The sequence below is a fragment of the Nannobrachium achirus genome (genome assembly GCF_963921795.1).
Source record: "Nannobrachium achirus genome assembly, chromosome: 23".
Lineage (NCBI taxonomy): Eukaryota > Metazoa > Chordata > Actinopteri > Myctophiformes > Myctophidae > Nannobrachium > Nannobrachium achirus.
The window spans coordinates 7,054,774-7,071,095 of record NC_137830.1 but is presented as its reverse complement, the minus strand read 5'-3'; the positions used below and the strand labels follow the sequence as shown (position 1 = coordinate 7,071,095).

Genomic DNA, 16,322 nt, shown 5'->3' with positions numbered 1-16,322 from the left:
TTTCGAAACGGGTCACCATCCGGAATCAATGGGGGTAAATTTACTCGAATCAAAATTTTGTCTTAGGAATGTGACAAAAACCCAAAAATATTATTGAACTCTACTCTCCATGGCCTGAGTAATCAATAGAAAAAAAGTCATTTTGGGGGTGAACTACTCCTTTAAAGTATGAGTAAATACTCAATTATTCAAAAGAACAAATTAAGACGTACGATGTTTTCAGAAATCTTGTGGGAATAGCAAGTGTAGATCCTGCACTATATTTTTCTTGTGTTTTCAGATATTTAACCACTTGAACCGTAAATACTTAACACTTATGTTGCAATGATTTTTTCTCTTCAATGTCTCGCGTTGCCATGGTTACCATAGACTTCCATGTAATTGTGCAATTGTGTAAAAAGTGCACGCCCCTGCCTAGATGATGCACCACGTGTGTAGATGCTGTTCACAGCTTTCAAACAAAAAAATCCGCTTGGAAATCCGTTCAGGCATTCATGATTTATCAGCCATTATGTTTTCTTCAGATGTAAACAAACATGGCTGCCATGTTTGAAAGAATGAGTTGGTATGGGGGTTAAACATGCAATTGCGCGATCGCGATCATGCCTAATACATTTCTGGAGGTCCAAAAAAAAATTGAAAAAAAAAAAATTGAAAAAAGAAAAAAAACTTTTTCCAAAAACGGCCCAAACTCGGGAAACTCGGGGTTGGCACAGCGGTAGTACCAATACAAACTCGGGAAACTCGGGGTTGGCACCATATGTGTTAATAAACTTGACCTTTCACTCTGTACTTAGTCTGCTCTTTTTCCCCTCTACACCAAACCTCTTTGCCGAAAATAGCAGATCTACAAGCTCACAACGCCTCACGCTGCGAGGCGTTGTGAGCTTGTAGATCAGCTATTTTTGGCTAAGGTTCTCAGAATATGGACGCTAGTGGTCAATATAAAAAAGGGTGAAAAAAGGTTTCTATCACACAAAGATTTGGAGGACCCCCTGTAGTAACTCTGAGGACCCCCTAGGGGTCCCGGACCCCCTGTTGAAGACCCCTGGTTTAAAATGTCACCGAGTGAAAGTGATCCGATAAATAATAATAATAATAATATACACAAATAAACACAAATGTACTTACCGTATTTTCCGGACTATAAGGCGCACTTAAAAGCCTTTAATTTTCTCAAAAAACTACAGTGCGCCTTATAGTCCAGTGCGCCTTATATATGGATCATTCATTGACATTGACATTCCCTTTAGCACAGCTCCATCTGTTGGATGCATAACGCAACGGTAGTGTCTATTATGTGCGCCTTATAGTCAGGTGCGCCTTATATATGAAAACAGTTTGAAAATAGACCACTCATTGACAGTGCGCCTTATAGTCAGGTGCGCCTTATAGTCCAGAAAATACTGTAAGTACTCAAGTAAATGACTGTCAATCCCCCCCCCCCCCCCCTCTCTCTCTCTCTCTCTCTCTACCGCCCCATTCTTCTTTTCCCCTTCTTCTTTCACCTCACCCCTTCCCTCCTTCTCGCCCTCTCTCACTCCCTCTCTCTCTCTCTCTCTGGTCCAGGGGAGGGGGAGGGAGGGTGAGGTGCTCTGGGTATCCACCGGGGGCACTGGTGAGGAGGCCTGGATGACAGGAGCCATGCTGTTTGAGGAGGTGTGTGCGTGCGTGCGTGTGTGTGTGCGTGTTCACTAACACACTCCCAGAGGGAAGGTGCACACAGGTTCAGACTGATGGATGCTGACTATGATTAAACACTGATAAGAGAGAGAGAGAGAGAGAGAGAGAGAGAGAGAGAGAGAGAGAGAGAGAGAGAGAGAGAGAGAGAGAGAGAGAGAGAGAGATACCCAGTAGTCAGGGGATACAATGGGAATAAACTCCTTACAAGTAATTTCTTCACCAATGTGTTTGTAAAGGTGTCTAGTAACACATCTAACAAAGTTTGAAATTCAGTTTCACTAGGGGAATTTTTGACAGCAACTGAAAATTGGTGTACCCTTCACTTTACTATACACATTACTATACAGGAAAAAAAACAAATCTTCTTCAAGTAGCATGTGAGGGGTCAAACTAGGGGTTTTTCATGATTCTGAATCCATTGCAAGCATTTGTTTTGCATGAAAAAACATTCCTTGGGCTAAAAACGGATCCCACAAAAAAAGAATGGTTTAGTGATGACATGGACAAGTGGCTATGGCCGCTAGTGGTTAAAAGTACAGCCCACCAAAATATTATTATGTTGACTAAAATAAACTGTAGATTTAGTTGACAAAAGTATTACGATATTTGGTCAACTAAAGCGTGACAAAGACATTTCAGATGTGGCAAACGAAATGGATTTTTTTTTCAGAGAAAATCGTGTTAGTTCCCATTAGTCTGACTAAGGTTAGGGCTAGGGTTAGCATTCACCAGGTTAGCATTCACCAGCGTCGGCAGGTTAGCATTCACTAGTGTCGGCAGGTTAGCATTCACCAGCCTCGGACTAATGGTATGTCGAACTAATGACACATCGGAACAACGCTACGCTACCTTTTGTTCCAAATACTCTGACTGAAACCACTTAGAATGTTGCAGCTAAAATGACCCCAGACCCAGCGCATGATCAGTGTTCTCAGCGGTGACGTTACCAGACAGAGGTGCTGCAGAGGCAGGTTGTCCAGGCCGGAGATGCAGGAGATGTGGTTGTGAGCCAGGCTCAGATGTTTGAGACGACAGCACCGCTGGAGACCACCGATCTCACTGAGTCTGTTGTCTGAGACACGTGTTAAAGAATGATACGCGGGACACACTATACACTTTCACGCAAAGAAACTGTCAAAAACAACCCGTCGATCCGCTAATTTAGCTACTTTTGAATTTGAATACTGAAAAGTAACAGTTTTGGACATTCTGAGGTTTCCACCTGACAGAGACGATATAACATTTAGAATCAATGCGTGTGCGTTTAGTTGTTCGCAGTTGTTGGCTGGTTCTACAGACAGGAAACTCCATATATGGGTATAAAAGTTATGGTATGTATGATGTCAGATGTCATAGACATCATAGGATCTCCATTTAAAGTACATGGATCTCCATATATGGGTACCAGGGGTCTCCATATATGGGTAACTGGTCCAACATACATCACTGGCCAGATGGCCAAGACAGGTTGTGACCTCACCCTTTTGGGGCGAGGTCGCTTGTCGCCCTTAGGCGTCTTACTAAGAACAGTACACAGAACAGTACAAAAGTACAAATGTATGATACAGTATAAAGTACAGTATAAGGATACAGTCCAGTTTGAGTTTGCTGAGAGATGAGTAGGCTGATAAATCCTTCATTTCACTTACATGGTTGTGGGAGAGATTGACCAACTGAATAAAAAGAACATTCAATAATATAACATTCAACAGAAAACATTTTATCAAAGTAAAAAGTGGCAAAGAATATAAGATACTCTGTTCCATCGTGTAAAAAGACTGAGTTAAATATTTTACTCTAATGAATGTACAAAAGTATTGGTATGTGTACGTATACAGTATCAAAGTAATAGTAGGCGAAGATCAAGCCAAGTCAAGATTTTTTGAAAAGTATAAAATAGGGCTTAAGTCAGGTGTGTTGAAAGCTTTTTCAAAGGGGGACCTTTTTGAAAATGCCTAAAGCAAGGGTCTTCAACGGGGAGTTGAAGACCCCAACCACTTGAACCCTTTAGCCAAAAAAATAGCAGAAATACAAGCTCACATGTAGATTGGCTATTTTCGGCAAAGAGGTTTGGTGTAGAGGAGAAAAAAGAATGAAGATTCTTTTTTTTTTTTTCAAGATTTGTTTTTGGGCTTTCATGCCTTTATTTGACAGGATAGTAGACTGACAGGAAATGGGGAGAGAGATGGGGAATGACATGCGGCATAGGTCGTCCGGATGGGGAATCGAACCGGCGACGCCAGCAGAAATCATAGCCCAGTATATCGTACGCGCCTTGACCACCAGGCCAGCGGGCGCCCCAATGAAGAGTTTATTAAGTATTATTGACGGTTCAAGTAGTTAAATATGTTTCTGAAAAGTGAAAACACAAATTGACATGAATCTAAAAAACACTGATGATTGTGCTGTGAAACAATGAAACTATATTGAATCTATGAAAAGGGTTGTGGGGGTCCCTGCTTCATCTCTCTCTCAACTAAGGGGTCCTTGGCCTGAAAACGTTGAAGACCCCTGACCTAAAGGGCCATGATTCTTCATAATTTAACGCTCTACTTGATCAGCATCACACCAAAAAGCATCAAAAACAGCAGATCTACAAGTTTGCATAGACTTGCTACTTTTGTTATTTTCGACTGTGAATCCTGAAGAGTAATAGTTTTGGACATTATGAGGTTTCCACCCGACGGTCACATCCTTTGGACCAAAACAAAGGCACTTTGTGCTGATCTGCTATTTTAGAAACATAGTGATTTTTAATATATCTTTTTAAAACCGAACATTTCTATCTCAAATATTTGCTTCTGGGGGGTCCCTGGAAGAACAACATATTTTGAGATGGGGGGGGTCCGAGGCTAAATACAGGTATAATTTGGGGGGTCCTTGAAATGAAAAGGTTTGAGAACCACTGATTTAGAAGAAGGATGAAGACATTTATAGAATCAGGTCAACAATATTTAAAAGCAGATCGCTGTGAGCTTGTAAATCTGCTATTTTTGAATAGTTAAAGCATAAAATAATGGTTTAAGTGGTTCAAATATAAAGTGACAAAGATTTGCGTTCATGCCTAAATGGCTTCATTTAACTACATAGAGTATAGTGCAATATAATCAATAATAGCCTTTGGGCAGCATGGCCAAAGTCACTCATCTGCGCTGTGAACAACAAGAAATTCAGCCCTTTTGTTCAGTGTACACAACAATTATTATATTTACTACAGTCCATTAAATCGTCTTCTGTCCAAAAGCCAGTAGAGCCAAATCTCAACAGCTTTTAATAACAATAAAAATAGCCTTTCTTCTTAAGAATGACACAACACAAGCAGTTAGGAGGCCTCACTAGGGATGTCAGAAACTGCTCAAAATCTAATTTGAATATTCTACTGCCCTGGCGAGGATTCTTCCACTATTACTGTCATATCAAACAGCTGACATGGTGAACAATAAAACAATGGCCTTTTACTTAAAAAAAACCTCAATGTACCTCACATTTTGGGGGTGAACTACTCCTTTAACGTGCAAATAAGCGAAGTATCGTTTTTGTCTTTAAATCATGTTCGAGTTCATTGTCATCCAAGGGCAGCTAATCCTCCTGTACATGCATTATTCACAGTGAGTGCAGATGGGGTTGTTATGGAAAATGGAAATTCCTAGGTCTCTATATTCACGTGGGAATAGAGAGAGAGAAGACCTCCCCGCCCCCTCGAGCCACCACTCAAACGTTAAACTTCCCCTCCTGTCATCTCAAGGTTCCTCCAGTCAGTCTCCTTACCTCCAGGCTCTTGGGCGGCTGGAATCCAAAGAAGTCAGAGATGTGGTTGTGAGAGGCGTCCAGCCTGACCAGATGAGGCATGTGGCTCACACAGGACAGATCTAGAGAACGCAACAACAATTATTGCGACCGTCAGGTCGCACTTACCATCAAAACCTCCACCGGCTGTCTGTCCGTCCGTCCGTCTGTCTGTCTGTCCGTCCGTCCGTCACACGTCACACTTTTGCCCTGCTCATATCTCCGCAACCGTTGCTCCGATCCATGCCAATTCTCACATGGCCCTCTTCTAGCGCCACGATCAGGCCGATTCTTGCTAAACACATTTTTGGACACTGCTCCTACAATGTTTGCCCTAAAATCACGCGAATCGGTACACAGTATGTCTACACTCATCTCATCAACATGGATCTGTCCCATTTAGCGCCACCTTCAGGCCGAATTTTTAAAACTCATTTTTGGACACTACTCCTACAGATTTTGCCCTAAAATCACGCAAATCGCTACACAGTATGTCTACACTCATGTCTTCAACATGGACCTATCCCATAGCGCCACCATGAGGCCGATTCTTGCTAAACACATTTTTGGACACTGCTCCTAAAATGTTTGCCCTAAAATCACGCAAATCGGTACACAGTATGTCTACACTCCTCTCATCAACATGGATCTGTCCCATTTAGCACCACCTTCAGGCCCAATTTTTAAAACTCATTTTTGGACACTACTCCTACAGATTTTGCCCTAAAATCACGCAAATCGCTACACAGTATGTCTACACTCATGTCTTCAACATGGACCTTACAGCCCTCTTTGTCTGTATACATGTGACCTGACGGTCGCTTGCCTCCCGATTAGGGAGTCTTACTGGTTTTAGCAGTCATTTCCCTTTATCAGTCACGATATTATTGTGCTGGGGTGTTTCCTTGCAGAAAGACACATCCCCCTGGCTGTATTTTGGTTCTGTTCCACTGTTTATGTTGACATTCATCCCTTGGAGGGACGGGTTTGTCAGGGGGAGCTGGCCAGAGCTCTTAATTGCTGCCTTTGAACTTCAAAGGGGTTGTGCACTGAGGTAATTGATTGGGCCGTAAAGTGTCAAGTGCTCGTTAGTGATCTCTCTTATCAATGAAAGCATTAAAGACAACTACCTGTTTGATGCCTGTCATAGAGGGGGGAATGTGTTTGTATACACACAGACTTGCCTAGTTCCCCTTTAAAATGATAGTGATACAATATTAACTACATTTTGCTGGGGATCCCCTGGTCCTAATATCCTGCAGGGATACAATAAAGTGCACATCTTGGCATTCTGACTCACTGTTATGTGGTTACAGGTAATCATAAATAATCAGCATAAAATACAGCAGCCATCATTTACAGGAGGCCTGACCTTACCTTTTATCTTGTTGTGAGACACATCCAGCTTTCGCAGATGGACGTAATTGCATAAAACGGAGACGTCGCTCAGGTTTCGACCCTAAAGTGCAACAAAAACAAAATCCAATCCGTCGCTAAATGAAATGCCAAGGGGAATATAGCCAGGCTTAGAGTAAGAGCCCCCCATAGAAAACTGCATTTAGACACAGACACGCAATACAAACACTACAGGTCCTACACCTGAATTAGGCTACAGTATTACACCTACTGTAACATGAAACATGATTGTAGGCTAATCCTAAAGGAAATATGATCTATAATAATCCTCTTCATATTGCTCATTGTTCCATATAGAATGGTATTGGTAAGGGTAGGCAGGGCTAGCAGAATCACCTATGATAAGATAAGATGTTTATGGTCACTGTACAATAAATAGCAGGGTTATCACGATACACAGCGTTTTCGGTGCGAGCACACAGTGCACAGCACTGCATGCACAACGATAGAATACGCTGCCCCGTTGGCAGTAGAGATGAGACGTTCGCGAACGATTTGGTTCTCTTGAACGGCTCTTTTAAATGAACGATGCGATCCGGTCGCTTTCGCGAGACACAGGGTGCTGACTGAGTAGTGAGTCAGTGTCGCGAACAGATTCAAAATCAACGGATCATCCACTTGGGGAGGCACAGCTCATGCACGATCCAGCTAGTAGCAGTGTGAACATGGAAGCGTTGCGACTAGTCGTCAACAGACAAACACAGCGCACAAACGGCATGGATTACAGTGACACAAACACACTGGAACAATTCAGAAGCACCTAATTAGGAAATATAACTAGTGCACTTGTGTATGTTAATCTGACATTAGTAGATTATTTACTTCTTGGACATGCATTTGTGGCAGGTTATTTAATATGGGATTTTGACAGCCTGCTTCTTCTGGTTTGGACCTGAAGGGCGGGGAGGGCAAATGCAAGTAGAGTGCCGTCGCTGTCAGCGACGGCAGCAATTCAGGACAGCCCGTTCTGAGAACCCGTGGAAAGCAACAATGGTCAGAAATGGGACTTTGTGAGGATAGAAGGTGCTATTGGGACCCCAAAAAAAGGTTTTAAAATAGGAAAATTGAAAATTCATGGTGTATCACCTTTAAGGCATAAGAGCTGGTACTTAAGACAATCAAAATAGAGCCCTGAGTCTGTGTGTGTGTGCTCATGTGTGTGTGCCTATGTGCGTGCATGCGTATGTGCGTGTTTGTGTGTGTGTGTGTGTGTGTGTGTGTGTGTGTGTGTGTGTGTGTGTGTGTGTGTGTGTGTGTGTGTGTGTGTGTGTGTGTGTGGGTGGGTGTGTGTGTGTGTGTGCTCGTGTGCGTGCGTGTGTCTTACAGGCACAGAGAGGACTTGGTAGACATGCTCCAGTCCGGTACCAGAGAGCCCCAGGTTGGCCAAACGGTTTGAAACCATCTCCGCGGTCAGAACTCCATCCTTCTGCTAGCATAGACAAACACACATCTCATTACAGTGCAACTCATGTGCAGCAGCCCTTAACCCTCTAAGGCCCACGGTTGTAATATTACAACGTTTGTATTTTATCCAAGAAAAGGTTTAAATCATTTTATTTTAGCTCCCCCTACCACCTAAACACCACCATTGGATTCTATTGTTTAGTATTACAATGCCATTGGCCACAATATTTGCATATAAATACCCCCCACAGGGGCTGACATTCACACCCGCCACACCCGCTGAAATTCCAGAGTTTTGACGAACAACATCTCACTTTTTCATGGAAGCTATACCTCACAAAAACATAAGTAAAATGCCTATACTATTTTTTTTGGTGATCATTAGAATGTCTAGAACATGTACATATGTTATTATTGTGAAAAATATCCCCCATATGTAAATTAGAGCATGATTTATGATTTTTGATTTATGGCTATAACATCTTACAAAAACATTTTTTTGAAAAAAACATTACATTTTCCTCTTAATAGGACTCCTACAACACCATCTGATTTTTTTCAATTTTTTATTTCAAGTATTTCTTAATGCGGGCCTTAGAGGGTTAAAGGAGCAGTTCACCCCCAAAATGACTTTTCTTCTATTGATTACTCACACTATGGAGACTTGATTTCAATAATATTTTTAGTTTTTTTTGTCTTAGGAATGTGACAAATACACACAGATATTATTGAACTCAAGTCTCCGTGGCGTGAGTAATCGTATAGAAAAAAGTAATTTTGGGGGTGAACTAATAGTTATTTCAACAGTGTGGGACTTTTTCTTGCAATGAAAGCACACTTTAAATATTGTACATGTTAAAAGCGGAATGAATGAATGAATGAATATATCATCACTTCCACAACATATAGCCTACAGCAGCAGCAGACACAATAGGCTATTTAAGCTTTGGACGGCTACGGCAGATGACAACGGTAACCGGAAATGATCAGTGCTCGCTAGATCAACCTGCCGCCTTAGCAGCCGTCTGTTACTACGCCAGAAGCTCCCTTTCCACGTTGCGGCTACAACGCCTGCTGCATAGTCACGTCACTATGGGAACCAAAGCGTAGAGTAAAAGGGGTGGGACCCCGTCGCCGACGGATGTTTGCTTAGCGATTTTGACCACAGCAGTGATTGCGTCATTGCAGCCGTCGTCCCGCCTCACGTCGCGGAAGTGGAAACGAGCTCCTTAAATTCTCATTACATCACATGTCCCGCTTTCCCCGACGTGGTTGGCTACCTGGTAGTAGCAGCGTGTGTCAGCGTGTATCTCATGTGTCTCGGATAGATCAGAGGCAGGAACATAGCCAACCCACGCCGCGGGGGAGGCGGGACATGTGACGTAATGGGGAAGCGAGAGACAGTTTGGAAAATGCTGCAAAATTTTCAAAGATAGATTAAAAATACTTAACGGCATCGCCGATTAGCGCCGCTTCGCACACGTTTCCGCGGTCTCATAGTGCAGTTCTGGGTATCTTTAAAGAATCTCAACAACATCTGACCGACGCTGCATTCGTCTGAGACCAGACAGTGGTAGGCGTGCGTATCAGAAAGAGCCGACGGATGAGCAAGGGACTCGTGTTACGGTCTTCACAATACAAAAAAAGTAACAAGGGTCGCGAGAGGGGCTATGTCTCTGCAAGCATCATGCTCACAACACGGTGTCTCATGATCTCATCATGCTCACAACACAGTGTCTCTACAAGCATCATGCTCACACAATGTACCGTTTATCTCAAGATCAACACTTGCATTACAGCGTCTCTAATTATAGAAAAACAACCGCTTGACTTTACCTCCACGCCTCTCCTGTGCAAGGTGACCTGCTTTATCTGTTGCATAAAGAGGAAACAAGTAGAATTACATAACTCCCTTATCCTGACCTAAACAATGCATTTAATGTTTGTTTGCGACCATTAGGTCGCAAATTACTATGAAAAGCTCCACCGGCTGTCAATCTGTCACGTCACGTCACGTCACGTCACGTGACATCACACTTTTGGCCCTACTCATATCTCCGCCACAGTTGACCCTATCCATGCCAAACTTTGCCCACACACTCCTTGGCTGGCAAACCACAATCTCCAGCCCTGATTTCTCACATGGCCCTCTTCTAGCGCCACCATCAGGCCGATTCTTGCAAAACACATTTTTGGACACTGCTCCTACAGATTTTGCCCAAAAATCACGCAAAGCGGTACACTAAAGCATGGATCTGTCCCATTTCCCATATTCCCTCCTGATTGGCTAAGATTGCAAATCCCTGCCTTCCTTTAAAATGTCTCTAGATCCGAAAAGCCAAAACTGGTTACTTGAAAACAATTAAAGCCTATCCTTTCCTCCCCCTGACCTTTCTATGGTAAATAGCCTACCATTTATTTTTGCATCGTGTTTTTTTTAAATATATTTTCTGCATAGCACTGTTTTATTTGTTTCTTTTTTTAGGTGTTAATCCTCTTAGTTGACCTTGTACCAGTAACTGTACCGTCATGAAACTGTACCTTTTCCTATATGCAAACTTCTAATACAGTCTTCAATCAATCAGACTCACCTCACCGCTACTCACCAGTTAAGAGTGGGGTGGCTCAGAGTAGATGACAGAGTACAGCAACTTGCAATGGGCCTGGTGTACAAGATACACTACACCACTATGATACCCAAGTACCTGTCAAAATACTTTATAAACGTTAAGGATGTCCATAATTACAACACCAGAGGCAGTGCCACAGATCACGTTCAACCCAGAGTCAACTCAAAGAAAGGGTCGAACACGTTCTTCTGCTATACCACAAAAATGTGGAATGCCTTACCGAAGGCCATAAAGGAGTGTGGATCACTAGCATCCTTTAAAATTGCCCTGAAAAACCACTTACAGGCAGCAGCCGTTCGCAACTGGTAAAAAACCTAGCCCAACCCTACCCTCCCTGCCCCTTCCTTGTATATACTTGTATACTTGTATATTCCTTGTATATACTTACTGTTTGTTTAGATTTACTGTATATTCCTTGTATATACTTACTGTTTGTTTAGATTTACTGTTTTCTTTTCTTTTTTTTCCCCCTTTTCTTTACATATCTACTGCATAGTACTGTGTTCTATTTGTCTGTCATTCAATGTTATATGAGATACTTAAATGGTTTCCTGTTGAAATAAGCTTAGTCTTTTCATGGATCTCCTTTTAGTAGACCTTGTACCAGTGAACTGTACCGTCATGAATCTGTACATTTTCCTATGCAAACTTCTAATAAAGCCTTCAATCAATCAATCAAACAATCAAACAAACAAAAGGATGCATTATTTGCATCCTTCTACTTTCTCTAATCAAAGCTGAAATATTGCAGCCTATTAAAGTGAGTTTTTCATTTGGTCAAATAAATTACAGTTTCAAGACCTCAAAAAAGATGAACCCCCAACACGCACAAGCACGCACGCACACACACACACACACACACACACACACACACACACACACACACACACACACACACACACACACACACACACACACACACACACACACACACGGACACACGGACACAGCAACACAACAGCACGCAGTACATTAGCCAAGGTGCTGATCAGGCACTAATAATCAATCTATCACTGCCTGGCTGCCTGTTTCCAGTTAATAGCGGTGTGTAGGGTGATTGATCACATATTACAGCTGTGATAGTGATCCTATAGTATCTTTACCTCCATTACAGAAGGCTGCTGATGCGTCTGAAGTTTTCTTTGGTGTTTATTCCTCTTCTTCTTCCAAGTTCTGAGTTGTTTCTTCACCGTTGAGTTGGGTTGTCAACTCTATGGTTGTCACTTGTCAGCACAATCATGAGCTGCAGGTGTGTGTGTGTGTGTGTGTGTGCGTGCGTGCGTGTGCGCGGTTGCTCTGATCACACGCTTGCAGCAGGGCAGGATTGTTGTCACCCCTTGGGTTTTTGTGACTGAGCGTCCTCTTTGGTCGCTAGGCAACGAACGACAGGACTGACTGGGAGTGTGGGGTGAAATGCATTGTGGGCCTTGTAGTTGTCTTTTCCATATTAATATGCCTTTGAAAATGAGGGTCCAATCCATCAAAGTCCTCAACTGTGTAGGCTATTTATTAGGTAAATACATATAGGCCTAATGGTTGAATGAAAGCTTTTAAATACCTCTTTCAAACTGGATGAGGGTCCCTCATTTTAGTTTGTATTTCAAAATGTAGGTCTATCTTTTATGCGAGTTAAAAAAGGACCCCAATTTAAACAAGCCCAAAGCTTGTTTTGAGGCGTCGATCCTTTTAGTTGACCTTGTACCAGTGAACTGTACTGTCATGAAACTGTACCCTTTCCTATGCAAAATTAAGTCTTCAATCAATCAATCAATCAATCTTGTTTTTTTCTTTCTTCCAAAAACAACAGAACGTGGTGCGTTTTGAGCTTGTAGATCTGCTATTTTTGATGCTTTTTTGTGACACTGTAGGCCTATGATCGAGTAGGGCCACTAATTTCCAAAAAAAATAAAACAAATACATAAATAAATCAAAAGCACAAAAAGTTAGAAGATGAAGAATAAGACTGTCTGCCTGAAAAATAAAGATATAATCAAACTGCGGGTTCTTGACATGAAAATATTTGAGAAACACTCCAGTAGCTACCCTATCTTGTCTGGTCTCGACATTTCTGCTTGTTGCAACACTCCATCTTTCAAAACTTCATGTCTGCCTGTCTGTGTCTGTCTGGCATGTTGAATTATCATTCCTTAAAATGTTGCTTTTGGATCACTTTATGATGAGATCGTCTTGATCCGCTCAATTTGTTCCAACAACAAAGACAGAAGCTGAGATACACGTACATCTAATTCTCCTCAGCTGTTTTATATTGTACTCTTGTTTCCACTGGAAAATGCGGTCTAGTTGGCACATGCAGGGTTCTTTTTTGTTTAGACTGATGATAGGTTCATGGTTTAACTGTGTTCCTAGATTACTATTTTTATGCATTTCATGTACTGTATTACCTCGTGTTTACCTTGCTTAATGTCAATCCCTCAGGATTAAAGGGATAGTTCACACAAAGGAGACTCTTTGTGTCTCCTACCTGATAGGTGAACTATCTCTGATGATTTCTTTTTTTATTTATTTTGTATTGTAATACCATCAAACCAAATATCAAACTGTCCACATTGCCCAAGGGGAAATGCATGTGTATTCCATTCAGTCTGATCAGTAGCATCCTGGATAAACTGTTTCCCCGCCTGGCATTAAAACATGAATGACCAGACAGGCTGGATATCAAAACCAGGCTGGCAATTCAAACTAGACTCTAAAAAAAAACAACAACAATAGAAAACACATTATGCTATTGCAGTGATGGAGTCAGGGAGAAGAACTCACATTCTTTTTCCGCTCAAGTAAAAGTATCAATAACTCAAGTCAGTGTAGAAATACTCTGCGTTCGTAGTTCTACGTTAAAGCACTGAAGTAAAAATGTACTTGGGTTAAAGTAAAAGTGCTCATTATGCAGAATGTCCCATGTCACCAGTTTTCAAAAGCATAACATGTATTAAAACAAATGTTTTTGAAAATAGCAGATCTGGCAGCCATCTACAATAAAGCAGCTAGGAGTAGATCAGCTATTTTCAAATAGCCAAAGCACTGTGAATGCACTGAAGCAACCTGAGTTCCCAGAGGTCTGTTTTTCCGCAGGGCTTAAGTGGTTAGCAATTTGATTTGTAATAATAATCAAAATCTACAAAGAAACTAGTAACTTAAAGAGGAAGACCACCCATTTTCAATATTGAACTATGTCATTAATATACCTTAGAGGAGTTGTGTGGAAAAAAATAAATAAAAAATCCCCCTCTTCTGTGTTGCCTAGAACTGGAGGATTGATTTTGGGGTTTGTATTGTAAAGTACAATGTGTGATGTCATCAAGTTGTGATTTGCAATACAAATCCCAAAATCAATCCTCCAGTTCTAGGCAACACAGAAGAGGGGGAACCTTTTTTAGTTTATTTCCACACAACTACTCTAAGGTATATTAATGACAGTTCAATATTGAAAATGGGTGGTCTTCCCCTTTAAGTGTTCAAATAATTGTAGTGTAGTAAAAGTACCGTATTTTCATCTGAGATGTAGTGGAGTAGAACATAGAAGTACAAAGTATTGAAAAACTATTGGAAATACTCCAGCAAAGTAAGTAATACCTAAAAAATGTATTTCAGTACTCTGAGTAAGTGTACTTAGTTACTTTCCACCCACTGCAGCACTGTAATATTGGCAGCGTCGTGCAAAAAGATATCAACTCCAGACAACACTGGCATCAGTGACTGTTTTTATTATTCCAGAGAGATAGTGTTTACATTGGCAAATCCTCCGTCTTCCACTCTATGCAGGGTGACAGACGCAGAGGTTAGTTACACGTAAAGGACAAATCGTCCTCCAAATTTTTGAGTGATATATATGTCACAGTTTTTTGGAGTTTCAGTGAAATTGAGAACAGGAGCGCTCGTCGTGCGGCGCGGGGCGGAACAAGCGGTTGCTTTGATCCACAACAACGAGAACGACAACGTAGCGTCGGCAGGAATGATAGCGCCTCACCCCACGGAGGTTAGGGTTAGGGTTAGGCATAGTTTTACTGAGGTTAAGGTTAGGGTTAGGGTTAGAGTTAGGCATAGTAAGCTAATGGCTAAACACAGCTGCTAGGCTAGTAGATAAACAACGAAAGAGGTGTCGATGAATACGCAGAATTACACAGGTGCGCTGATAAGAGAGAGTGAATTGATCCAGGTGATGTTAGGGGTGTGTGGTGAACTACAAAACGAGCGCTCTTACCCCAATCTCACTGAGTTACCCAAACTGACTGTAACATATATATATATATATATATATATATATATATATATATATATATATATAATTATTGTTATTTTAATTATTTTTCAATTTAATAGATTTACCAGAAAAAGTGGATTCAGTTCAAAGGTTGTTCTCCTGAATATAACCTCTCACTGGGGATATATTCTCCATAACTTTACTTTTACATTTATGTCTTTCTTCCTTGCTCATTACCATATTAATCGGCTTTGATATTACTGTAGCTCTGGTCCAGTAAGTTGAGTTCTCCCTAACGCTATGGACCAGAGGTACTTCTTTGATATATGCATACAGTACAATACATGATACAATATCAATCTTAATATGTATTAGTTGTTCATTTAAAGCATTCATTGTTTGCATTATACTAATTTACATATATTATATTTGTCTTCTTGTTGTAGAGTTACAGTAGTAGGCTACAATGTAAACAACATGAAAAGACTCATACTTTAGGTCCGTTGATTGATTGATTGATTGAATATTTTATTAGACAAAATGGAGAACAGTACAAGTATAGTCAATACAATACAAAAATGTAGTACAGTACAAGTACAGTTAAACACCCTGCCTAAAAGGAACATCCCCAATAAGTATTTTTTTACGTCGGAATCTTCACAGATCTAACAGACCACAGGTTGTCCATACTCCATATCAACATGGGTGTCTGTATAACGTTTCCTCTGACACCTTTTTGGAACCGTACAGATAAATGCCCCGATTAACTGATAGTGTATGAGGCCCTCTTTTTTTAAGATTTTTTTTCTGCCTTTATTGATAGGTATACAGTAGGTTGACAGGAAACGAGGAGAGAGATAGGTGGTGACACGCAGCAAAGGTCGTCAGGATCGGGACTCAAACCCGCAAGGCTGTCAGGCTGGATTACTAGCCGAGGTGCCTGGACCACAACCCTGTGGCCCAGGCGTGTAAGGCCACCTTTACCTGTATCATCATACACTACTCACACAGGGATCGAGTAGTGCACCTCTTCAGGCAAATGTTTGTCTGTGAATGCTACCTCGGCCTATATAGGCTCACCACAGGTGTGCTAGTCTGGGATCCCTTACATTTTCAGGGTTTGACATGGCTTTATGCCATGTTATAGTTCTCAAAGGACTACAATTTGGCCAGAAAGACATAAT

The 16,322-nt window shown here is 41.4% G+C and overlaps 1 protein-coding gene across 1 annotated transcript in view; it reads right to left on the bottom strand.

Annotated features, from left to right (window-relative positions):
- Window positions 1-12,028, bottom strand: part of lrguk (leucine-rich repeats and guanylate kinase domain containing) — a gene marked incomplete at both ends in the record, with an annotated part of 64,205 nt that extends 52,177 nt beyond the window's left edge. Inside the window, 7 exons of the mRNA XM_080753926.1 lie at window positions 2,631-2,755; window positions 3,275-3,356; window positions 5,452-5,552; window positions 6,847-6,928; window positions 8,210-8,314; window positions 10,126-10,161; window positions 12,023-12,028. Of these exons, the coding sequence (XP_080610052.1) occupies window positions 2,631-2,755; window positions 3,275-3,356; window positions 5,452-5,552; window positions 6,847-6,928; window positions 8,210-8,314; window positions 10,126-10,161; window positions 12,023-12,028 (537 nt within the window). The remainder of the gene's footprint in view (window positions 1-2,630; window positions 2,756-3,274; window positions 3,357-5,451; window positions 5,553-6,846; window positions 6,929-8,209; window positions 8,315-10,125; window positions 10,162-12,022) is intronic.
- Between the last annotated feature and the right edge of the window lie 4,294 nt (window positions 12,029-16,322).